This window comes from Cynocephalus volans, chromosome 10 (genome assembly GCF_027409185.1).
Source record: "Cynocephalus volans isolate mCynVol1 chromosome 10, mCynVol1.pri, whole genome shotgun sequence".
NCBI classification, from domain to species: domain Eukaryota; kingdom Metazoa; phylum Chordata; class Mammalia; order Dermoptera; family Cynocephalidae; genus Cynocephalus; species Cynocephalus volans.
The window spans coordinates 130949970-130976384 of NC_084469.1; the positions used below are offsets into that span (position 1 = coordinate 130949970).

A 26415-nucleotide genomic window follows, 5' to 3' on the forward strand; every position below is an offset into this window, starting at 1 on the left:
CAAACCTGAGATAGACCGTTCTTTATCTTATAAATTGTTGGGTTGTTTATCTCATAACCTGTTAACTCTCCTCCCACACATCTACTTTAAATGCTCACATTTATTTTCCCTTTCCAGATTGGAGAGTGGGGTTCATCTTAGCAGAGATGTTTTCTACCAGCATTTCACTCATGTCATCAGAACCCACATACTTCTCTTCTCATACTTCAGCCATCCATCCCCAAAACAAACAAGACCGCACATACTGGGTTTCCACAGGCATGCAACAGAATACATCCACTGAGATGGGAAAGAAATCTATCTGCTCAGTTCAGGTTAACATAGTTCTTCATTTTCCAACTTAAAGATCACATTAAACTAGTCAATTGATAACACCATAGGAACAGCAGGTAGAGATCAGAAAGGTGAAATATATAGGGAGGCTCTCAGGTCACCACCTGTACCTCTGCTCCTAACAAAATCCCTACCCAGTGTTTCCTTACTTTTTGAAACTGGCATAAAACAAGTGAAAAGACTGTTAATGGGACTGATATCCCACAGTCTGATTTTTTTCTTTCAAACAAAGTTAACAGCTGACTGCCAAAGGCCAAAGGCATCTATTTTTCAGATGGAACAGTAACTTACAATGCTGCAGTTAAAATTCTTCCTTGAACCATAAGGCTGATGATAGTGATTAGTGGTCAGACTATCTTGAGTTGAGTTATCAGTCTCCCTGCCCTTTACAGCGAAGCTGGGTAGGTTCCCACGTATTTGTATAGGCTGCAGGCTGCAGTCAGTGAAGGCCACCAGCCCTTTGGAGCCTTAGGCATATGCTAGGGAATAGAGGGCAAATATCTTTTTTTCTGAGACTGTGGTCTAAAGAACAAACAGAAACCTGAAAAAGTTGAGTGAATTTGTAGCTACTCAGAACATTATCCCAACCACAAATACCTTGGAGTTTCCATTCACTTTCATTCCATGAAGGAAAATTACTGTCCATTATTTTGGAAGATAACATTTATAAGGATGAATCTTAAAGAATAATTTTGTTTTATTATCATGATTTGTGAAAAGAAACAAGGTAGACAGTTCAAGGAAGGACACAGTGCCCTGTTTCAGGTTCCAAATTTCTTCTTTTTAATGGGCGGTGGGAGCTGAGCGATGATGTCATCCAGAGGCCGTTCTACTGCCACGAGTGTTTTTTCATCCAAAAGATCCATGAATAGTAGAGGCTGCAGAGAAATGATAATGATTCCACCAGGAGTTAGGTTCCAGGACTAGTCCTGAATATACTAACTAATGCTAGAGGTTTAGCCTAGTTCAAGGCTCAGGTGATCTCAATCTTGGACAATCCTTCTGCCTTAGGATTCAAAATGGCTGGAAAGGTTGGGAGCTTTTAATTGAGTTCACTCATAAAAGATTTCAGCAGAATTTTTCATGTTTCTCTGGATAGGAAATCTATGATTCTCCTATTTCTTAGGAATCTACATATATATTTCTATTTTTCTTTTTTGTGGCTGGCTGGTATCAGGATCCAAACCCTTGACCTTGGTGTTACAACACTGTGCTCTAACCAACTGAGCTAACCAGCCAGCCCTAGGGATCAATATTAACCAAGGCTTTAAGGCCTAAATTCCCAACAACTGGCAAGTTACAAATGCACCAAGAAGCCAAACATACTTGAATAATTTACAGACCTTCTGCCCCTTAAAAAAAACTTCTTGTGGATCTCTGAGAAAATGTTCCAACACACTGAAGGAACTCCAATCTGAGAAGTATGACTACGAAATTTCACTCAAGTTGGCCCAAATAGCTGTAGTATCATATGCTCAATGGGTATTTGTTTTATATATAGTGAAAAGTCTAGGCCACTAAGGAAAAAGTCATAATAATTTCAATGACTTTTGTTTGCTTGAAATTTATCTTGTGGAACATTTTCCAACTAGATGGAAGTGAAATTTAAAAGCTAGCTTTAACCCTAATAAAGACCTTGCCTGAGCACCACATCATTTCACACTATCTATGCATTTCAATTTGGTTAAGTCTGAAGCTCTTGTCTCTAACCTACTAAGATAAGAACAATGAAATACAGACACAAGGGACAGACAACCTCAGAAAGGTCACTTGTCACCCCCAAACCAGGCTTTCTGCATGTAAAATGAAGGTACTCTTAACTTACTATTGTGCAGCCTGTTACACGTTAGCAATAGCACAAGAAACCAACCATCCAGAATACAACACAAGCTGTTTTACCTTGTATATCTTAGAAATTTTAAAGGCATGGGCTGTACGCCTCTGGACAACATCTGATTCATTCTTGGGAGGAAGTGGATTGTATAGTAAGGTTTTGTCATTTGGAAGAGGCTAGAAAGACAAAGATATACTGTTTAAAGCATTACTTTTATTGGGCTTGTACAGATCAAAAAACTGTAGTGGTTTTTCATGCCAACACTATCTTCCAACCATCATATTACATATTCACTACCTCCCTGACTTTCTTTACTTTAGGAAAAGAGCTGTCGCTACTCTACCAGACACACCAGAGAGGACAGAAGCATGAGGCAAGAGAAAGCTTGGTACTCCATGCCAGCCGATCAAAGGGCCCAGCTGAGACTTCTGGCCAGTGTCATCAATAACACTTTGTCAGAAAGGAACAAACTAGGATGTGTAGGAGCTCCACCCACACGTAGTCTGTGCTTTCTAGACTCTCCCCCAACCAGATCAGAGACTGGCCAAGTGACTGAAGTTCTCAATATAAACCACCCCTGCTGATGTCACTGACACCTTGAGAGATGGTCTCTGGTCGAACAAATGATATTTCATCTCTGACTTCCTTGGGAAATAGCTCTGCTCAGTACGAGGAAGTAATAGAGTTATCACCAATGCCTGGGAAAAAAATGATCTGGGCTGAGTTAGGGAGAGGCAAGCGAGTGGGAGGGGCCCTTCCTGTATCACTCATCTCACAGAAAGCACTTGTCAGCCAGCTCTGCTTCCCACACCTGGAGAATGCGGGGCCCACAGATGAGTTCCAGTGACACATCCCCAATGCACACCTCCTTTACAGCCATCTGTTGCCTTCCTCACATTCCTTCGACTCCCACCTTCACAGATATAACCAAATACCATGTGTTGGTGGTAATCAAAGCCCAAAGTGCAGTACAGGTGTAGCTGCAGCTCACAATGCTCCTAGGAAAGAAAGTGCCTGCCCAGAGAAGACATGTCAATTTGGGGTGAAAACAGTAGCTGGCAAAGAGCCTGGAATCTGAAACTGAAGAAAATGCTCACATCCCATCTAAATCACAGCCATGAAGAATGGAATTTTCCTAGCTGGACTTTTTTCAAGACATTAAGACCAACTCCTCAAGCCTGCAGATAGGGGCACAGTGGTCAAAACCTCAGCCTGTATCTCCTTTAACGAAACCACGTTATTCAGTCACCCCAGGGTTCAAAGTTGGGAGTGAGTTAGCCAAAACAATGATATTCCCTGATAAGGGCCACCTTCTGAATACTGACCATACTACTCAAGTCTATGTGCTCACTGGCGAAGTCCAGAAATAGTCAAATCAGCAAAACCCAATATACAAAGGCCAGCCCCTTCCCTGAAAGCCTCCTGAGCATGGCAGTGCAAAAGAGGAAATCTATAAAACAAAAGCTCCTCTTCCCCAAAGAATATACTAGAAATTTTTACTCTCATTCTCCTTCCTCTATCTCATTGTACTTGTTGCTTTTAGAACTTGAAGATTTCTAAGTAAAGTAGACTCAGTAAGGTAGTGAAGAACTCACCAACGACTTGTCAATGATGCAGAACATGTAGGCATCATGAAGAAGAATGTGCATTGGTCTCTTGGGATGAAAACTGATGTGTGTGATGGGAGTATCCCTTTGGAGCCAAAGTTGGTGAAATCCCTGCTTCTGGACAGTCCGGCTCCACTCTGTATACTGTTTGTCTGGGATGCTGTACTCAAACACCTGAGGAAGGATATGGTATAGAGGAAATGCAGGCTAGTACCCAGAAGGACCAGAAGCGTATCCGTCATTCCTAACCACAAAATGTCTTTTCAAACTTTGACTGTATCATATTTAGCTTTATGATTTCCCACCACTTTTTTAAAAAATAAAAAAATTTTGGGCCGACCCCGTGGCGCACTCGGGAGAGTGCGGCGCTGGGAGTGTGGCAGTGCTCCCGCCGAGGGTTCGGATCCTATATAAGGATGGCTGGTGCGCTCACTGGCTGAGCGCGGTGTGGCCGGTCACAAAAAGACCAAAAAAAAATTAAAAAAATTAAAAAATTAAAAAATAAAAAAATTTTAAAGGAAAGTTATAGAACATTAAGAGAAAAGTCACCCTGCAATCTTAAGTCCTTCTTCCCCATAAGAACAGCCTTCAATTTCTTGTTTACCTCTTTTCAGAGATATCTTATGCACACATTACATACTGTTCTGCCTCTTCCTTTTTTCACTTAGCATTATACTATGCATGGTCAGCATTATATCACACAGACTGACCCATATTAATAGACAGACAGACAGACAGACAGATAGATAGATAGATAGATAGATAGATAGATAGATAGATAGATAGATAGATAGATAGATCATGCCCCTTTTGAAGAACACATAATAATGCACTCACTTTATGGATGTATCATGATTTACTCATTTAGTCTGCTTAACAGACATCAAGTTCTTTCAAATATTTGGCTATTACAAACAAGGCTGCCATGAAATATTTCTGTATAAATGCCCTTTTGCGCAACTGAGAGCACATACATAGGAAGTACTCTTAGGATCAAAGACTATACAGGTTTTAACTTTTTAAAGATATTGCCAAAATGTCTTTCAAAGGCATAATAATTTGCAATAATTTATAACAATTTACAATGTATAAGGGTGCTGTTTCCCTATAACCCCAAAACACTGTGTATTATCAACTCTTTGATCTTTGCTAATCTAACAGGCACAAAAAATTTCCCACCAGTTTTAATGACAGAAGCTCTTAAGAGACCAACTGCTAGTAAAAGGTGTCAGGTGAACATTACTATTATGTTTGACAAAGGCAAGGATGTGACTTCACTAATCTTTCAGTCTTTGGTAAAGTACTCAAATCTATGAAACTGAAATAAGAGATTTCATTTTTCGGATAGTGTATATGTGTGTGCATGTGTGAACATAAAAATTGCTTATCAGACTAGAATCATTTGTCTCGCCATCTACTTAACTGTGCTTCCCAGATCACACTGAATCTTTTCAACGGCTCAGTGAGGTAGACATTATCATTCCCATTTCACAGATAGGGTATAGCAGGGTACTTCAAAAAGTTCATAGAAAAAACAGAATTAAAAGATTATATGACTCTTTCCATGAACTTTCTGAAGTACCCTCGTATAAGTACTGATAATTTCATAATGTGTTCTGCAGCCTGGGTATTTTAAAAATCTTCTTAGAATTATACTCTTCTCCTTACAATCTGATATGGAAAAATACAGTAAACTAAGGTAGAATTTTGGCTGAGATTAGGTACCTCATTTCCTCATCTGCAAAGATAAAGGTGAATTATACAATCTTTTAGGCACTTTCAACTTCTAATCTTCTTCCATCCTTGAGCCCATGTCATCTCTAAAACAATCAGTAAAATGGCTACTTCAAAATTCCTCCACCCTCTTGTGCTTCTTTACTCAAGAATCTCAGTGCTTCACCATTTAAACTGTGCTCCATCAAGCCAATGGATATTGCTGGTCTACGATGAGTCTGGGCTATGCATGGAAGCTTCACTTCACACAGGAGAAAACTACCTTTACACTTTCCAGCACCTTTAAAAACAGCTCCTCCAAAACTGTCCATCATCTCAGCTTCCAGGTTAGTGTCCAGTAGGAAGGAATTAGAAAGCACTGGAATCTTTCCTACCTGCTGGTCAGAATGAGCGATGACAAGGTTGTTGGTATTGGGGGCGATGGCTAGAGCAGTCACCGGGAAATTATAAGCAGGTACTGTGCAGTGAAGCTGGGAACAAATAACAGACACAAGACACAACTCTATATGATACCTTCCCTCAAGAAAGACTAATGGCCTAGGTCAGTTGATTTTAAATAGTGTTCCTTGGAACTCAAGAAGGTCTATGGAAGTTCCCATAGACTTCAGGCATTTCCTCAAATGATAAACTTTAATATCATTTTAAAAAAACAATGCACCATGCACCTTTAACTGCTTACAGCATTTGCAGACAACTGAAAATAAAGCTTTCCCTATCTTTATATCTGTATAAATTACTCACAAATATGTCATTGAACAGGGAACCTATAGCTCTACACTGGGTTTAAAAGAAATTAATACTCTGGCATGGATATTTATGTACAATTGCAAGGCATGTGCACACTATACACGAACACTTTTTAAAAATCCGAGGCAAGGCTCCAAGAAAACTGCTCAGTCCATGCTCTTGCCACAATGTAATAATAAGTTATGCAGTAACAGGCAAAACCATTAAATGCTGAAGTCTGGTATTGTTCTATAATCTATTAATGCTTACTGCCAGTTGCAGGTAGTTTAATCTGATTTTTATGATGAAGATGAGGACTTATAAGGAATCATTAGTGACAATGTATGAATGACAGTATCATTACTGATTAGTGAAAAATGTTTTTCCACTATTTCTTCTTCAAATTTCTCTTCTGTTTAATTTAAAAATACTTTGAGATTATAAGACAAACCACGGAGGGAAAATTGTTACTATCTGAACTATTTATCTATGCTTATCAGAATTTTCCTCCCCCAAATACAGAAATAACCTGGATGTGGCTTCATCATCCGCAAATCTTCAATTTCAAATTTCTGTGCATGAATGTCACAGAGTACAGCTTTTGGGTTCCAAAAACAGGAAAACAGGATTCCAAAACAGAAGAAATTCTTGATTAAAGTTCAGTAAATTTCCAGGTTTTACCAATCTGCCTTGAATCTTCTAACTGGAGGGCTGCTACGAAATCCTATGCTCACCTTTAGAAGTTTTACATTGTAGACATGGACTCCAGCACTGGTACCTGATGCAGCTAGCCAATTCCCATCTGGACTGACTGCCAAAAGACACATGGCCTCCACTGTCCCTGGGAGGGCAGAAGAACAGTTAGGTCTCCAAATCCATACAGTGTCCACAGCCAGCCCTGCCCTGAAGATGATGGCAAAAGCCAATGAGACCCTCACAGGATACTGTTGATAGTTTGGCAAACTAGTTGTAGATGTTAACCAGTCTACTTTTTTCATTTAGTCAGCCATCCCTCATGTAAAGAGGAGCCAGAGAAAAAACTGACAGTCTCACTTGCTCAGGTCTGAATAAGACACTGCCTACTATGGTAATGGAGAATCAGGGTAGCCTCTACCACTAAAATCTACACTTTAAACTAATTGTTTCAAACTCCTTTCCCACCAAATGGCTTTTAATCAAAGTTATAGACACAAAGTGAGTTCAACAGACTTGAAGCATATCTTTAATTTATTGGGTGCCTGCTGTATATTAGCACAAAGGGAAGATGGGCACATATGAGCTATCTCCATCATCTTAGGACTTTAAACCAATTTGGCAACATGATGCTTCCCATGGGATAAAAATCAGACAGCAATGCTATGGGTCAAAATGTGTGCTGCATATAACACCCCGCTGTTGATGAAAAAGTTTTATAACAAGACATAAACCAGCTGCTGAAGGATGCCTGGGGATGGGCAGAAAACGATGGAGAACAGAGTGAGCTAAGTGACAAGGACTGGACTGTACAGTTTTGAGGGCTGTGAAGAAACCAGCCTCACTACAAGGGGAAGGAAGATGAGAGAGGAAGAAGAAATAAAGATACAAATAATGCAGAGCTGAATTTTAAGGGGTGTTAAATGCAAGATAAACATTCTAAGTTTTGTAATAAAAACATATGCAGGTACTTAACAAATACTGTCAGTTTAATGAATCTGGCCCCTACTTTGTGGTTTTCTTCTCCTATAAGCTTCTGGAGCAGCTTATGAACAGAGAGGGTTGAGGTTAAAAAAGTTGACTTTCCAGGCTGACAGCGTCTAAATGACAGTGAAGCCGCTAAAATCCAGAGCAAGGGAGAAAAAAAAGGCCCATGGGAAGTATCCAAAGAACTACCAGTGTAAGCTGGATACTGAGTCTAAGTCCACAAAGTTAACTCAGCAATAGTTACCTACACACAGTCACGTTCATTGATGCATACTCATGTTCTCAAGGAACGTGGAAAAATGGCCATGAACATTAAATGAACACAAGTAATAAGACTGTATGTATAATGATATTTTCATCTTTATATAACAAACAACAAAAAAAAGATAACATGCCCCAAAAATACCCACATACAAACACATTTTGGAAAATACCAAAATATTAATGGTAATTATTTCTGGGTGCCAGAATTACAGATGATTTTAACTTTCTTCTTGCTCTGCTAACAAAACTCTAAGAAGGATGATGAAACTTCTCTAGCCCCAAATAAGGAATCAAAAACCCAGTGAGAAAAGAGTAGGTGTGAGGAACATTTCAGATCTCCCCAAGCGTCTTCATCTGCCAGATATCTCCTCCTACTTTAAATTGCAAACATATGAGTGAGTGTATTTGCATGGTGGAAAGAGCATGAGGGAACCCCTGACGTTGAGGTTTAAAAGAAAAAAGTTACATCTCAGACATCGACAACTCTCTCCCCCTCCCACACCACCCACTGTGGCCAGTTACCAAATTCCCACCTGACAGACACTGGAAAGCATGCAGGTGCTTGAAGCTTCCTTCCAAAAGCTGAATGATATGTAGAGACCCTTCATTTGATGCCACAAAAAGCTTTGTTGAATCTTCAGAAAACAAAACCTGAAGAGCAGAGCGAAGGAATGCTGGCATTTTGGAAACCTTTGGATGAACCAACAGTAAAAGCCAGTGAGAGGAGAGAGACCTACAGCCCACCAAAAATAATCACAGCCAGGCTGTGATAAATTACATTAATGCTTCCTAACTCTAAGTAAGCCAATTGACCAAGGGCCTGGAACACTGGGATGCCCACCGTAACGTATACAACCCCCTTTCATCGCTTCAGTAAATACTAAATTCCCCATCAATGGAAACAACTAAGTTACATATGACACCACTAAGCAGAAAAGCCTAAACTTTATTGGGATTCAAACTACCTCTCCAAAAGCATGATCAATTCAAAATGGAAATAAAAGACTATTTTGTAACAGCTGTCTCCAAATAGCTTTTCACTGAGTGAGGATTCATATTCAGTTCATTTCCACTTTACACAAAATTACACATTTAGGAAGTTTCTTCTTGTGCGATCAGGCATTGGGCTATAGCTTACCCTTTTGAGGCTTATGTTGTCATGTTCATAATTCAACCGATAGAGAAAAAACCGAGAAGCTGTAGAATAGGCTATCCAACTTCCACATGGGGAGATACAGCTGCAAATAATGTTCTCAGGACCCTGCCAATATTAGGAATCAAGATGAATGTTCAAGTAAAATTTCATGTGACAAGGTTCACTGTGACATAATTCTTCAAGCCCTTGCCACTTTGGACATATCCACAAATACCCACACAGACTCCTGACACTCATATGCTATGGGTCACTATGATTATTTCAGAGGCAGAGCATCTAAATGGTGTGGCTTTGATTTCCTAATCCAAGAACAGAGGGATAGATACTGTGCACTTATCTCGGCCCTTTAAGTGCTTTATAGATAGCCTCATACTAAACCCCAACTTTAGAAACCTCAGCAGGGAGGTATTTAATGCAGGAAAGCTTTGGAGGATAGGTGATTTGGAGTACTGATTTTCTGTTTTGCCTATAACGGCCTGCTTTAAAAACCTCTAAGAAATAGTAAATGAAAACCATTTGGAGAATAAAGGAGGAAAAAACTTCAATGTAATATTTACATAATTAAAAAACCTCACAAAACAAAAATGATGATTTCTTAATATGTGTATGTGTACAATACACACACTCTCTCTCACACATACACACAGAAAAAGATCTGAAAGGCAGGCTATAAAGCTAATCAATTAACAATTTCAAAAGACAAGACTAGAATTATAGAGGTGGTCAACGATATAAACACAATATTGTCTGAATTCTTTACAGTGAAAATGTATTCACAAATTTTGTGTAATTAAAATATTTTTTAAAAGGAAGATAAAAGCAGTTTGTACAGTATATTCCCCTTAATGTAAAAAGGACATATACACACACACAAATATATGAACAGTTTTCTGGAAGAACATGAAAGAAACTGTTGACAGCGATTATCTCTGGAGAGGGGCAGGGGTGGGGGTGGGGTATGGGTTGAGGGGATGGCTCTTTTCATTGTATACCCCTTTGTACCATTGGAGATTTTTGTAAAATATGCATGTTATTTTCATAATAATATCAAAAGAAGAAAAACCAACTTCCTGTATGTATTCAAATAATAAATTCTGAATGCCCAACTTATAATCACAGGAAACCCAGTTCTGATGACACAGTCCTTCACTCAAAAGGTTTTAGAATTTATACAGTTTAAGATGTGAACTAAGTAACCCTCAAAATGCATAATGGAAAAAATGTTCTGGATTATAGAACCCAAACATAGTTAAACTTCCTTACCTTTGTCTTGAGGTGCAGTAAGTGATCTGCATTTTTAGAGAGTGGAAGTGTATCCCCGTTTTTACCTGAAACAAGAAAATTCCCTGAGTTTCTTATCACAGAAAGATTTGTACATTTTACTTCTAAAGTCACTCCCTGGTAGAATGGAATCTCTCTTTTTTTAAAAAAGATGACCGGTAAGGGGATCTTAACCCTTGACTTGGTGTTGTCAGCACCATGCTCTCCCAAGTGAGCTAACCGGCCATCCCTATATAGGGATCCAAACCCGTGGCCTCAGTGTTATCAGCACCACACTCGCCCGAGTGAGCCACGGGCTGGCCCTAGAACGGAATCTCTACCAGTGGGAAATTTTTGTGAAAGCAGTGAGTACTTCGTTAGCTTCTACCCTATGACACACCACTAATTCTCTGATGCTCTACCTCACTCTCAGGCATGCAGGTGGATGGAAGTGGAGTTTGCGTGGCCTCGATTTGAATCCAGCACAAACAAGAGGATCCAAACATTTCCTTAACAGTTTCACACAAAAGTCCACTAGGCTGTCACTCCAATAAGATCCACATGACCTTCTTCTTGTAGGACCATCACTACCCATCATTAAGTCCTGTCACTTGTCAACAGCCTATTCGGTCAAGCTAGGGCAAACTATGATTCTACAATCCTCACCTCAACTACACCCTGCAATGCGCCATACAGAATCTTAAACTTTTAAGAGATCATCTAGTATCCTGCTAAAGATTCTGACACTCTAAATAACTTGTTTGCTTTATCTAGTGGGTGGGAAAACCGTAAGTTCCAACGGATGCAGAAAAATCTACTTCAATTTTTCTATAGTAGAATTTCAACAGCAATTCTGATTTTTGGCTTCTCTCTTCAGTTTTCTTATTGGAAAAATCTTTCTTCCATATTACCTGTTGCAACTGTGGATCCTAGTCGCCAAAGTTCTAAGTGATGAGCAAACTGGAAGAGGAGAAGCTGCCTCTTTTTAGAACAGGAAACAAGACGTCGCTGTATCCAAGAATTGAAAAGTTATATATGAGCCAGTGTCATCTATTGCCTCAGTACTAGATACATCAGCAACATCTCCGCATGGTTTTTACTATTAAAATTCATTTACTTGATAAATATTTCCTAAGCACTACGATATGCCAGGCACTGTCCTAAGATCTAGAACACAATGATGAATAAAACATAGCTACTGTTCTTGAGAAGCTTCTAGTCTAAGGGGATAACACAGAATTAAACAGGCAACTACACTAGAGTGTGCCAAGAATTTTAACATGGTTAAGCACGGTATATAATGAAAAAAAGTAGAAAGGACATCTAACCTAGCCTTGTGAGGGTAAAGATAGGAGCCCAGATGAGGTTCACTAGTGAAGACTAGTCAGGCAAAGGTAGCAGGGCAAGATGACCTAAGGAAAGCAATGGCATATAAAAGAGCTCAAAGGGAAAAGAGCATTTGAGGGAATAAAAAGAGTCTTTCAGAATGACTAGACTGGGTGAGGTGGGGGTGCTACAAGTGTGTGAAAGGAGAGGTGAGAGAAGCAGCTGAAGGGCCAGGGCCAGATCAAGACAGGGTCTATGAGCCATGCTAAGGAACTAGGTCTTTACGCTGAAGGCAACAGGGACTGCCAGAGGCTTTGAAGCATGGAGCAATGAACAAAGTTGCTTTTTATTTATTTATTTTATTTTTATTTTTTTAATTTTATTTTGTCGATATACATTTTGGCTGATTATTGCTCCCCATCACCAAAACCTCCCCCCCCCCCCAACAATGTCCTTTCTAAAAATATGGAACGCTTCACGAATTTGCGTGTCATCCTTGCGCAGGGGCCATGCTAATCTTCTCTGTATCGTTCCAATTTTAGTATATGTGCTGCCGAAGCGAGCACCAAAGTTGCTTTTTAAACAAATCAATGGAGAATAGGATGGAACAACACAAATGTAAATAAAAGGAAATCATTTAGAGGCTACTGGAGAGGAAACCAGATGAGAAAAGACATTGATCCAAGCTAGCACATGGCAGTGTGGATAAAGAGAAATGACTCGATTCAAGAGATAATAAGGACTATGTGCAACCTCATCGAATTATATACATTAAGTACAGTCTTTTGTATGCCAAATATCCCTCAATAAAGCTGGTTATACTTTCATATCTTACATATATGAAAGATAATGAGGAAATACACTCAGTAAGGTTTATTGGTTGAATGAAATGTAGAAGCAGGTGTGGGGGAGAGAGGTTACTAGCTCAGGAAGATTGTACCTTTTCATTAGAAACAAACATTAGAAGCCTGGATTTTCCTGCCCTCACCCAGAATAATAGAGCCCACCCTTAAACACACACACACACACACACACGCACGCACGCACGCACGCACGCACGCACGCACGCATGCACGCGCAAAGTTCCCATAAACCACAACTATCTGGAAAAGGGCATGATTTCCCCAGAAACTGAACTATGGGTGCTCCTGCAAATCTCTTGCCCTCATACTTGTCTTTGCAATAGGCTTGCCTTGGAAAGTGAAGAAGGTAGCTGCAGAAAGTCCTATACAATTGCCCAGGAAGTGTGAGCTCTATTCAGAGGCTTGTGGGACAAGAAGGACAGGGGGATGGGGAGATGAAGGGATGGCAGGGGGTGGGGAATGGTACTTACATGGGGAAAGGTGATTTTTCGGAGCGCAGCATCATAATTCTTTACCTCCACCCTCTCCATGAGAGGACGAATGACTAAGTGGGTGTCAGTGCCTGGGGCGAGGGGAGAAAAGCACTGAATTAGAAGTCCTGTGTGAAAATGACCCAAGCTGGGCAGACGACAGAAGCAGCCTCCAGGAGCAGAACCCACCTCCAGATATCAGTGCTGTTGGGCTATGGGCCACAGTGCGCACGTCGTGAGTGTGATGCTGGAAGGGTTTTGTCCGGACCCACTGCTTCTCATTGCTGTTGGAAGTCACAGAGACTAGCTGAAAATGGAATACTGTCCCCTCGGCTGTGCCCACCACGAAACTGTCTTCTTGCTGAGAAATTAAATCACGAGGGAGGTACATGTGAGCATAACAGAGTCCAGTTGGAAAATTACTCCCTGAGGTTTTTTGTTTGGGCAGCTTAGGGGGAATCCTAAGCCCAGAATTAGAAGGGAGGTTACAGGGGTCTTTTCCCTCCAGAAGCTAACAATTCCATCAGAGCAGCAAGCTCAGACATAGATAACAATGCGCCCCCTACTGACAAAATTAACAATATGTACCTCCAACTGTTAAGGTGCTTTCCTATATGAAACTAGACCCCATCTGAATAGCAACAAGAGATAAAATACCCAGCAATAACCTTAACAAGAAATATGTGCTAAACCTGTCTGAGAAAAAACTTAAATCTTTCTAAAGGACATAAGAGATGATCTAAACAAAGAAATCCATACCATTTAACGAAGTATTAGGGCACTTCAAAAAGTTCATGGAAAAATGGAACTAAAATGCAAATCTTTCCATGAACTTTTTGAAGTACCCTCATATTATCACTAAGGAAATGCATAAGTTTTAGATAATCCAATAGAAATACTGATAGATTACTCAGAACTAAAAAAAGGTGTTTCTTAAATTCATATAGAAAAATAAGTTTGGAAAATCCTGAGCTAATTTACTGCGAAGTTAAGTGCTTGGGTTGGGGGGCAGGGTGGTCAGGACTGACCTCTAAATGAAAGCAAATGTTCCCTACAGCTCCCTGCAAGAATCAGCACTCATGATCTAGATGAGGGTGAAAGACATCAACGATCAAGAACTGGGCATTTGCCACAATTCCCTCTTCAGTCAATGAAAATCCATTAAAAATAAATCTAAAAAAGTAATCAGAGATTTTGCCAAGACAGTGTAACGGAGAAAAGCCTTGAAATTAGGATTAGTTTCAAAAGAGATGTAAAAACGATAGTGTCGATACTGCCCTCACTCTCTGCCAGACACTCACTGTACTTAGCACTTTACAAGCACTATCCATTTAATACTGCCCCAAACTCTATGAGGTATGCATTATTAGCATCTTTGTTTGTTTGTTTGTTTGTTTGTTTGTTTTTCAGAGGAAGAAACTGAAGCTTGGAAAGAAGGTGCCCAAGGAAAACATGGTAGCTAAGTGGTACCACTGGGACTCAAACCCAACTCGGGTCTGTGATAAGCATTTTTGAGGCCTAGAATTTGTATAATTGTCTTTTTCAATTTTAAAATAATTGAAAAATTAATAAACCATACTTTATTGATTCTGAGGCACACATTTTTCCATGCTTCAACATCTCTGAAATTGGGATATCTGAAAATGTTTGTCAGCCTGTGCATGTGTGAATCTGAAGATAAAGAGCAAACACTAAAATTTGCAGAATGGTTGTCAAAAGCCTAAAAGAAAGCCATGGAGAAAAAAATAAAAAAATAAAAAATAGAAAAACAATAAAAAAAAAAGAAAGCCATGGAGACTGTAGTGGAGCTTTATCACCAACACTACTGATGGCTGTGTGGGAAAACACAGACCCTGATGACTGAGTTGACTTTAAATGTGAATAAGTTCTAGGAATATCTTAATCAATTTATTTCACTTATATTTTCCTTTTTATATATGCACACGAGTGATATGACAAAATTTATTTTTAAGTCTCAAGGAGCCCTTTCAGCAAGTAAAATACAAGTTCTACTTAAAATATAAATTTTACATTAAAAAAAGCATTGTCTCGTTAGAGCACACAGCCTTATAACACCAAGGTCATGGGTTTGTATCCTTGTACCAGCCGCCACCAAAAAAGAAGCATTGCTATAGTTTAATTGGCAGTCTTTTTTCTCTCCCATGATGACAAAATAATGGTATTTCTCACAATCAGTTGTATCTAAGATTCAATGCAATACAATAAGATAGGCACGTGGTAGGAAAAAAAATAATCAAAGAGTATAAAAAAATGGTATACAGTACAAATTAAGCCTGTGTCTCCTTGAGTCCCCAAATTCCCTTTCTAGAAGGTATCACCATTAGCTTTATCTTTTCAACAATATTCTATGTATATACTAGCAAAACTGTTTATATGAATCTGTCCTTCCTTTTCTTAACATACTATTATGTACTATATAAATACACTACAATACTGTCCTACTTTTTTCCCTTAACAATATATTCTGGAAATTGTTCACAGTAGTAAATATACATCTCCCTTGTTCTTTGAAACAGCTGCATAATATCTGAGTAACTACACTTTAAATGATACTAAATAATTAAGACTTAAGTCTAATAATTACAACCACTTTGGATTGAAACTCTATTTTAAAAAAGGAATTTCACTCATTTCAACTTATACCACTATTATAGTTTATATATGACATCTAAAATTTTGGGGGAGGGCAGCTGACCCATAAGGGGATCCGAACCCTTGCCCTTGGCATTATCGGCATCGCACTCTAAGTGAGCTAACTGGCTGGCCTGACATCTAAATATTTTACAGGGCTTTAACATACATCAAATCGTTCTCATAGAAAGCCTGTAAAATGAGATAGGAACATTTTACATGCAAGAAAAGCAGGCATGAGTGAACTCTGCTAGAAAGTAGACATCCACACTTAGGACAGCACATAATACTCAAACTAAGTAGGGGTAAAGAATAAAGGATCTAGTCAACAAATCTCAGTCACTTTCCATGCCTCACTGCTAAAAAATACTCAAAGGTTTATAAGTTAGAATTCATGTTACCAAAAGGACAGAGGCTCACTTGTTCAACCCAACTCTACTTACGGCTTATTCAAATAGGAAAAAACGAACATTTTCAAAATCACTATGAAATTATCTTCTAAAGTCTGAAAATAGATAGGAGGCAGGAGAGCAGGTGTACAGAGAGGGGGAAAGAGTGCTTCTCAAGATTTTTCTAGGCTACTTGTGCCCTATCTACAATCAGACTGGATTAACGAGGGGTCAACAGTGTCTGAAGAAAGACCCTCTGCTAACTAATCTTTTATAAAATATTCTCTGTTTGACACCACAGAAATGACATGAGATTTCAGAGGCATTTTCGTAAACTCATCTTCCTCCAGTACAACACCAGGATCAGGAAACTGTTTGTGGTGCGTTACCAACACCACTGTCTTTCATCACCCCCCAGGTTGTACAACACCTGCTCAAAACAGGGATGTCTATACTCACATCGGCTACAGCAATGGACAGCACATCAGCATTTGCGATGAGATGGTTCTTCGCAAGCGTCCCAGTAACTGAGTCCCAGAACTGCACTTTCCCAGCCGAGTCCACACTTATGATGGTGCCATCAGACAAGAAGGCCACACCCCACACAATACACTTCCGCTTAGATACACCCATATATCGCCTATCCACATTCATCTTATGAATAGCGCTCCCTGAAGAATAAGAAAAGCACACATTTGGATGGTACTTATTCCTCCTTTAGTCTTCAAAAACTGCCTGTGATAGGCACGAGTTAGTTGCCTGAACACAGAAAGCCAGTAAATGGTAGTTCTGGTGAACCCAGTCTTGGAACTCCAAAATGGTTACCTGAAGAGAAGGGTGGGGGAAGAAGGGAAAAGGGAAGGGAGGAGGAACAGAGGCAGGAGGGAGAGGGAAAGAGTGGACAGGAGGTAAAATGGAAAGAGACATTTGGGACATTCACTTAAAGCTGGCCAATTGTACACACACATTTCACTCTGCTCTTTTCTAAAACCCCACAAGAAAGAGAGAGAAGACACAGTGACAAAATTCTGGGAATTGGAAAGCATACATAGAGTGGTAACTGACTTAGCAGAGCCCTGAAACTAAGTCCCAAGTCAACAGTGGGAAAAGCCAAAAACTACCTGATTTATACTATTGAATCCTTAAAAGGCTCAGGAATTGGAGGCCTCAGATAGACTGGAAATGGAGGTAAAAGTGGGCTCAAAGGAGAGATCAGGTGAAAGTAAATTTAAGAAGCTGTTACGACTCCTTAGATACCATCCCCTAACGAAGAACCCAGGCAACTCCCCAAACCCACCTCAAAAGAATACTGGGGATGTACTCTCTGAATAGGGTTATTTGGCACAACTGAAGGTGGAATTACTATACGAAAAACCTGATTAAATAAAAAAATTTTAACTGAATGTTGAGAACACCAGTTTTCTTCTCCTTTACAATGTGGGTAGATAGGCTTACACGCACAAAGCAGACGGATAAAAACCATTTCTAGGGAATATGACTGGCACAAGAGAAAAGATCTAGAGATCCTGACTTCAGAGTTCCCCAAACAAACAGTCCAGTCAGATTATTCTTCAGTGAAGTCCATGCTTAAAAAGCACCACTGCTGCAGTGATGAGAGCCATCACCAGACATGTGAGGAAATCCTTTAATGGGAAAGGAAGACGCCAAACAGAAACAATGTATGAATGAATAACAGGGAGGAAATAGGCAGGATAAAGAACATTTGACAAATATTATCATTAATAGCCTTAGAAAAAGAAGAGTTTGAAACAAAAAGAGAATGCTATAAAAAAAGAATTTTCAGAAAACAAAAAAGAACTCTAGAAGTGGCAGAATGACAAGCTCTCCGAGAAAGCAGAATAAAATGTCAAAGAGATGAAAAATAAGAGTGGAAGAAAAGAACATCAGAAGAGCCAATATCCAAATAATAAAATTCCAAAAAGAGAAAATGGAAAGAATTTCATCTACAAAACAATTACGAGAATTTCCTCCAGACCTGAAGGACGTGGGTTTGGGATTAAAAGACCTTACCAGGTGTTCGGTATACTTGGATCCACACACCAAGAAACATAATTATTAAATTTCAAAACAGTAAGGATTAAAAAAAATCCTAAAAGCTCCCAGGAAAAAAAAACCAAACCAAACAAACAAAAAATCCAGTTCCTATGCAAAGGATCAATGTTCAGAATGGTATTGGTCTTCCTAACAATACCAGAAGCTGGAAGACAGCAGAACCATGGCTTCAGAATTCTAAGCGAAAATAATTTCCAACCTAGAATTCTTTCTCATGCCCTCTTAAGATCCACCAAGCCAAGGAAAAAACCAAGAAAGTGAATGACATGGTAACAGGGGATCCAACCCAACAGAGAAGTAAAGGGGATCCCCAGAGCAACTGTGAAAAACCAGAGTTCTCATGGTTGTGCAGCAGACCCAGAGTGGCTAAGCTGGATGGAAACAGGTCAGAAGGCTCTGGGAAAGACTTAGTCAATAAGCGAAAAGTGAAATGAAAACCAGATGTGTCAGAACCTAATGTATACAACTGAAGAATTCAGGGATGAATCAGTGAGACAGAGATAGAGATAATATCAAACAGAAAGTATACAGGAAAGGAAAAGTAATTCACTATGTGAGTAGTATTTATATAGTCATAATAATGAAAACATTGACTACTAATCTGAGCATAGTTACAATATAACCACACTGGAAGGATCAGCAGAAAGTATAGATGCCTGTGGCAGAGGGTGGAAAAAGAGTACTAAGTCTCAGAAGTCAGTAAATAATGGTTTAAAACTGACAAGTCAGAATGTAGCATTACAAGCATGCTGTACACAGCACAGAGGTAAATACCAAAAGAATTAGCTAAGAGGCACAAGTAGCTGCCTTCGAGGAGTGAGAAAAGGAATATAAGGGTACTCCTGCTTTTTTGTAACAAGCCTTAAGAGATTCTTAACTATATTCATGTATAACTGATAACAAATTTAAAAAAAACTTACTGAAGCATTGAGGGAAAAGAAAAAGGAGAGATGTGTCTGACCTGTTTTACCTCCTATGGGAATACAGACATGCCCACCTAACAAGTTCAGGTTAACCTCATCACTGAATGATTCCATTAGCCAATTCTCCAGGCCATGAACGGAAAAGTCATGGCTGTCTACTTTTCTGATCTCATGTCTCAACAATTTTGCTAATAAGATTTTATGTTCCTCAATGACAGAAGCCCATTTTTACTAAGGACTGGGATATATAAATAGGAATTCTACTGATCATTCATAGTAAATGTAGTACTGTTGAAGGATAAATTTTATTGTGAACTCTTATGATGAAAAATACTGTATCCCATTGAAGGAACCAAGATTCTCCTAAAAGTAGCAGTAGTAATCCAGGAAAGGAATAAAATTTGTAGTGGACATTTCAGAAGGTTAATGAGAAGTTAGGCCCTAAAGGTCACTGAAAGCATGACAAAGGCTCAAGCTTTTGAAAGCCCAGAAATGTGAAGGTGACAAACAAGACCCACACCCCAAATGAACTGAGAAAAACAGTCACCTGATTTGACATCAAACACACTAATGTAGTCTATGGAGCCAGCTGCAATGTGGGTACCAGAGGGATGCCAGCTGAGACTCAGGATGCGACCTTGGGAGTTGTACAACAAAAAAGAAAGTGACATACACATAAATATACAGCAAAGGGTAAATGAGCTCTCCTTCTGCAATTATCTACAAGGTTAGTGTTCTATAGTCTTAGCTCTCTCATCTACAACATTCCTATGAAACACTTTTATAATAGATGAGGAACAACTTTGCCCAGGGTTCCACAATAAAGTATTTGGTACTTACTTTAGCAGTATATAAATGGTTGATGGGAGTGTAATTAATTTAAATACCACCTTTTGAGGTTGATCTGGTAGTAACCCAACAAAATTTAAATGTGCATATTTTTTGGCCCAGTAATTGCACTGGGAGTTGATCAAAGAGAAATACTTGCATGAGTGTCTAAAAATAGAATGTTCATTGTAGCACTGGTTGCAGTAGTAAAAAAAAAAAAAAAAAAAAAAAAAAAGGCCAGCCCTTGGCTCACTTGGGAGAGTGTGGTGCTGATAACACCAAGGCCATGGGTTTGGATCCCTATATAGGGATGGCTGGTTAGCTCACTTGGGAGAGCGTGGTGCTGACAACACCAAGTCAAGGGCTAAGATCCCCTTACTGGTCACTTAAAAAAAAAAAATTAATATCCATCAATAGGAATTTGGTCAAATTACGCAACACCATAAAATGGAATGCCACACAGACTGGCATGACTGATGTAGAAAGACTTCTGTGACGTATCAAGTGAAAAAACAAGCTGAACAAGTACAAGCATTCTCTGCGTATTTGTTTATATGGATATATAAAAAAGTCCGGAAGATTAGTTCTAAAATGTTGCTTATAGATTAGAATAAGATACTTTCTATTTCATACTTGGCTAAATGTATGAAATTTTAAAAAAGCATTATATCACCTTTGTAATTAAAGAACATCCAAAAGATAGTAAAAACAAACAAAAAAAATCTGATTAGCAGAGGATAAATATTACTAATGGACAAAGGGAATATACAGGACAGTTATTATTCTCTATAAGTAGGGTCAGCAAACTATGGCCTACAGACCAAATCAGGCCTATTGCCTATTTTTGTAAATAACGTTTTACTGGAGCACAGTCATGCCCATTAGTTTAAATATTATCTATGGCTACTTCTGCACTATATAGTGACAGAGCTGGCAGAGACTGCATAGCCAGCAAGGTCTAAAGTATTCACTACCTGGTCCTTTTCAGGAACAGTTTATCAGCCTTGCTCTAGAGGTCATTCCAATCCAGGCCAGCTGGAGCCCCAGCATGGGAAATTATTTAGAAAACCCTCCCATTTAATTTGAATGCACTAGCAGGGTTAAGAACCACAGTTCCTAATGATAAAATTCTAGTTTCAAGACCTTACGCACACTTGTTAAAACCTCACATAAGTAGGGCTGGCAGTTAGCTAAGTTGGTCAGGGTGCAGTGTTATAACACCAAGGTCAAGGGTTCAGATCCCCATACTGGCCAGGCGCCAAAAAAAACCCCTCCAAAACACAAAACAAAAATTTTACAAAAGTAAGTGATAACTAACAAATCAACTTCCACAGAAACACTACCTTTCCTATTTTGGATTTCTGGTTTTCTATAGTACTACTTAACCAGGCAATTACAACTATGCTATACAATGGGTAAAGCCTGGGCTAGAGATGGCTTCTAGCACATAACCTGTACTCAGATAAAATTAGCATACAAATCAAATATTACCTGGACCCATGGGAAAATATCCCATCCCCAGTGGTACAGAAACATAACTTCTTGCTAAGGCTATTCACTGTCCAACAAAAAATGACCCTTACTTTTCTGCCGATCAAAATTTCTTTCAAACTGGATTTTGTCTGGGGTGATTTGAAATAGTTTCACAGATCCATCTTCACAACCAATCTGTTAGGGGAATAAAACGTAGAAAACAGACAAGATAAGCATTTTATAGGACTAAATTTACTTACAAATATAAATGTTTTCTCCCTAAAACTCACTTGCTCTGAAAGAGAAAAATACTTGTAAGAGGAAAAACATACTGGTACCAAGAAACTGATTCTCATGTATTCCTGGCAGCCTTCATATCCCAGCCAGAAAACAGGCTGATATCAAGAGTTCTAATCAGTGGCCCTATTCCTGCATATGACATAAAATAGAAGGATTTCACAGCATACCTCTGCTAGAGACCCGTGGCCTAAATAAAAGACCTATTAATCTTAGAACCTAAATGGAGCCATCGCATGATATAAATTATGCAAATTAGTACAAATCAAAAAAGAATCAGATACATCACAGAAAATCAAATCTCTGAAAGCACCCATTCTAACGGTAACAGTAGGCGGGGAGTCTCAATCTATGCTCAAAAAATTTTTGAGAAATACTGTGCTGAAACACAGCTGCACAGGTTAACCTGCTGAAGGACATCTCAACTTTTATTATACTAATGTGCATTGTTAATCTACAGAAGGATTTACTATGCCGTATTTCTGAAATGAAATTTATCATAAAACACAAAGCATACCAAAACAAAAAATAGTCTGTATCTCTCAATTCCAAAGAACACAGTTTGGGAAATGCTAAACCAAACTAACATTCTCATTTCATAAATGAATAAACAAGGTCCAAACTAGCAGCAAAAAGGATGCAAAAGGGACAAGAAATTTTTAATCCTCAATATTAATTCTAATCTTGTAGTTGGGATTGCTGGGATCAAGCTCAGGTTGGAGTTGCAACATGTCATAATACAACTTTATTCTATTCTTCTATGAACGCAGGAAAGCAAGTTTGAGTGGGCAAAAGAGAAATCTTGACTTGAATTACAAACAGTTGATTACTGACTAAAAGTTGAGAGCCTCTGGGGCTGGCAGTCATGCTCCAGATAGGTCCTCCAAAGGCATCCACAGCATACTTGATGTTTAACGCCTGTAAATCATACTCAATAATCTCTCCATTGAGTCCAGCACTAAAGAGTCGCTGTCCTTCTGCCCAACACAGAGCTTCTGTAGCCCGAGACTCATGACCTGGAAAAAACTACAGAAACAACATAACTTCTCAACCTACTGTGAATTCACCAGTTATCAAGCACTGAGTGGTTACAAGGCAACATTGTAAAAATTGCTTCCCTAGAAATAACTAGTGTGGGGTTTTGTGCTCCCAGAAGATCACACCTATTGATATTTTCATGTTTTTCAGGTTCAAATTTTAGTTATTTTTATGCGGTTGGTTTTATATTGTTTACTAGGACTAGTTCGACAAAACCTTTTCAGCAGAATAAATATGTATTCAAATTGTATTTGATGTATCCAATTTTCTAAAAATTAATGCAACTATTTTGATTAGGTAATGGTTTCACAGGCATGTGTGTGTACTGAATATATGAACATATATGTTGAATGTTATCAATGTGCTTTTTTTTGGGCAGCCAAGAATCTGAACTCTTGGCCCCTCGTGTTATAAACACTGCACTCTAACTTCGGTGTGTATACTTTAAATACATACAGCTTATTGCATCAATTTTACCTATAAAAAGCTGTTTTAGGGCCGACCCCGTGGCGCACTCGGGAGAGTGCGGCGCTGGGAGCGCGGCGGCGCTCCCGCCGTGGGTTCGGATCCTATATAGGGATGGCCGGTGCGCTCCCTGGCTGAGCGTGGTGCGGCCGGTCATGAAAAAGACAAAAAAAAAAAAAAAAAAAAAAAAAAGCTGTTTTAAAAATAAAATTAATGTAGCTCACTCCAGCTATTTTTACAATCTCAGATTTCTAAGTGCTTTCTTAGCACTCAATTTTCATATGTATTAAGGCATTTTATTCTTATACCTTCTTGACACAAAAGGGACTAAGTAGGCATAATTTTTCCTATTTCAACTTGAAAAGGCCAAGATACTTACAAGTTAAGTGGCTTGCCCAAAGTGCCAAAGTCAATGGCATGAAGAGAATGCAGATCACCTTACTCCAAGCCTCTACTCTTTTCACTCTAATATAGTAATTTTTTTCTTGCTCTGAGAATGATTAAAAGAGCTAAGCAATCTTAACTAACAGGGAAGGGAATATGGAGAAAGCAGAAGACTAGACTGAATTAACTAATTCTTGAAGAATAAAGAAAACCGATGAAAAAGAAGAAAATAAGGGACACTAGGTAAGAAATGATTGACTTATTCAACAAATATTAACTCAGCAGTGGCTTTGTACTAGGCACTTGCTAAATGGTAGGAACACAGTTATCAACACTACTGACGTGGTTCTCATTCTCGTACAATTTGAAGTTTAGCAAGGAAGAAAAATATTAAAACAAATGTACAAATTATATAATTACAACGGTTATAAGTGACAAAGAGAAAAATCATAGGATGTAATGAGCATGTACCACAGCATGTTTTTCATACTACAGAAAGTGACCCATTTATGGTGGGCAATGATCTGCAACTTTAAAATTCCTATTAGTTTTTCAGGGGTCAGCTCAGTAAGTCACCCCTTTCCAGGTTTCCTAAACCCACCTCTCAGAGAAAGGTACTTCTCCTCTACTAAGGTTCTATGCCTGTGCTTAGCTTTATTATAAAATTTATTACACTGGTCAGAAACTATCTGTACACTTATCTTTCTCCCACTGGTCTTTGAGCCCCGTAAAGCTAAGGCCTCTGACATTTGTCTTAATGCCCAGTATTTGCCACTCATTCATCAGTAAACATTTACAGAGTGCCTAAATCCCAGGTACCAGGCTGCTGGGCACTGAATTCACTCATTTACCCATTTATTCATTTATATCACACTTGATAGTGTGTATCAAGTGCTCAATAAATGTGAATTGAATTCACCTGCAGAAAATCAGTATCAGCGCCCTTGGAAAAAAAAGTGTTGCCTGACAGCCCTCTGCATACACCCAAAGGACATGTTTGTTACCTAATTAAAAATCTCCTTAACTCCCAAATAAGACGGTACTTTAAAGAGTTCATGGAAAGATAAGTATTATTTTCAATTCTGTTTTTCCAGGAATTTTATGAATTACCCTCATATAGGCATGTAAGTTTACATTCTCTCAGATGAACTTAAAAATCCATCTTCCTGCCATCATGTCACCAAAAAGTTTCTGATATTAAAATGTTTCATTTTTTCAGAGTTGACAATGAAATGGGTACTGACACCCTCGGCAGGAAATGCCACCTCACCAAGGCTGTAATGGTGCTGAGACTAATATGTGTAACAATGGTCCCAACAATTTCCCTTCTTGTTGTGGCCAAAAGAACAAGCAAACCTCGGTTACCAAATCACAAGCAGTGAGATGCCAAATTCCTAGGTAGGATCTTTCCAAACAATATCACATAGCTCAAAACTCTGAATTTCTCTCATCCGTCCAGACAAGAGATCTCATATTTGCTACTGAAGTTCTGTAGTCTTAAACAACTACAGAGGGGTAGGGAGTCACTTGATCTCTCTGAATATAAAAGATATACTAGTTTTTGTACAATTGAGCTTAAGCAGAAAATTAGCATCAGAAACACTAAACCAGGCTCCCAAATGACTTACTTTCTCCTGAAAGTAGTTTGCTGACAAGTTGTAAATTTCCACAGTGCCATCTGTTCGTGAAACAGCCAATCTGTTTGACTGGTTATTGTAAGCCACACAGCGAATCCCCGATGGAACATAATTAAAGAAACGTACTCGATGGACCTTAAATTCACCCATTCCTAGTGGGGGGAAAGAGTCATTATTGTTAAATATTAACTGCAATATGTCACATGTATTGTTTCTTAATATAACTGTTCTGGATGAAAGGCTCCAATCATATCTCACTGTAATTCATTTCTAAATATCTAATTAATGATGCTTTCATGCCCCAAACAGGACTCTATCAAACAACCTCCAGAAGCTCGAGATGGTTTGAACAATAAGGAGGCTTCAGCAACAAAATCAAAAAGGATCCTACTCCACAACTCCAGAATTCTAATCTCTTCGGGGAGGAAGGGGGGATGTGCTAAGAATCTGCATTTTAGCAAACACCTCTCCCCAACTCCATTGCATGCTAAGTTTGCAAATCACAGACCCAAACTAAGGTAGTGACAGGACTTCGTGACTTCTCTGACAGCCTGGTCTGTCATCTGTCACCTAACCTACCCCATGTCCCCGGCCAACACACACACTGGGCGAAGGCAGGGATCGGGTCTGGTTCTCCCCTCACTTGTCTACCTTCAAGGCTTGGAGGCCGCGGGCAGAGCAGGCGCATTCGGCTTGGCCCGGCGCGGCTAAGAAGGCGTCTGAAGCGCGCGCGAGGTTTTCGCCACCTCTTCCCTCTCCCAGGGTCTATGGAGTAGCCCGCACCTGAACTCGGGTCAACGGGATCGATGAACTCCGTGGGGCGCCGACGTTCGGCGAGCCGCACCTCTTACACTCCCCTCTCAAGCACCCTCCCTACGCCCCTTCCCCAGCTCACCCGTGGTCCGGCGCTCGCCTCTCGGTTCTGGCCCCTCTCCGCCCCGGCCCCACGTGCGCGCGCGCTCTCATGCTCTGCCCCGGAAGTGCTCCTGGCGCGAAGCCGGAA

The 26415-nt window shown here is 39.4% G+C and overlaps 1 protein-coding gene and 1 non-coding gene across 6 annotated transcripts; both read right to left on the bottom strand.

The window, feature by feature from the left end:
* Positions 1 to 1012: 1012 nt before the first annotated feature.
* On the bottom strand, positions 1013 to 26408 carry UTP4 (UTP4 small subunit processome component). Of its 5 annotated transcripts, none has more exons than XM_063109569.1 (17): positions 26308 to 26408; positions 25404 to 25564; positions 22723 to 22914; positions 21702 to 21786; positions 19838 to 19927; positions 16754 to 16965; positions 13443 to 13614; positions 13254 to 13345; positions 11506 to 11602; positions 10598 to 10662; positions 9317 to 9439; positions 8712 to 8829; positions 6969 to 7075; positions 5883 to 5978; positions 3763 to 3948; positions 2233 to 2343; positions 1013 to 1211 (listed from the first exon to the last, which is right to left on the bottom strand). In XM_063109569.1, exons 2-17 carry the CDS (start codon positions 25560 to 25562, stop codon positions 1095 to 1097), a joined length of 2022 nt encoding a protein of 673 aa, XP_062965639.1. In that variant the 5' UTR covers positions 25563 to 25564; positions 26308 to 26408; the 3' UTR covers positions 1013 to 1094. The 5 variants fall into 5 exon arrangements, with proteins under 5 accessions (XP_062965639.1, XP_062965638.1, XP_062965642.1 ...); XM_063109568.1 differs by having other exon boundaries at positions 8712 to 8868; XM_063109572.1 differs by lacking the exon at positions 22723 to 22914 and having other exon boundaries at positions 8712 to 8868.
* Positions 12380 to 12486, bottom strand: LOC134389739 (U6 spliceosomal RNA). The gene has a single exon (XR_010024717.1). It is a non-coding gene; the product is annotated as a U6 spliceosomal RNA (small nuclear RNA).
* Positions 26409 to 26415: the final 7 nt, after the last annotated feature.

Excerpts from the sequence above, each read along its gene's own strand:
- UTP4 (XM_063109568.1), bottom strand. The coding sequence starts at position 25,562 with ATGGGTGAATTTAAGGTCCATCGAGTACGTTTCTTTAATTATGTTCCA. Across the intron at positions 19,928-21,701 it reads AAATTTTGATCGGCAGAAAA|GTCGCATCCTGAGTCTCAGC; the intron begins GTAAGGGTCATT and ends ACAACTCCCAAG. Across the intron at positions 13,615-16,753 it reads TGTCCATTGCTGTAGCCGAT|CAAGAAGACAGTTTCGTGGT; the intron begins GTGAGTATAGAC and ends TTAATTTCTCAG.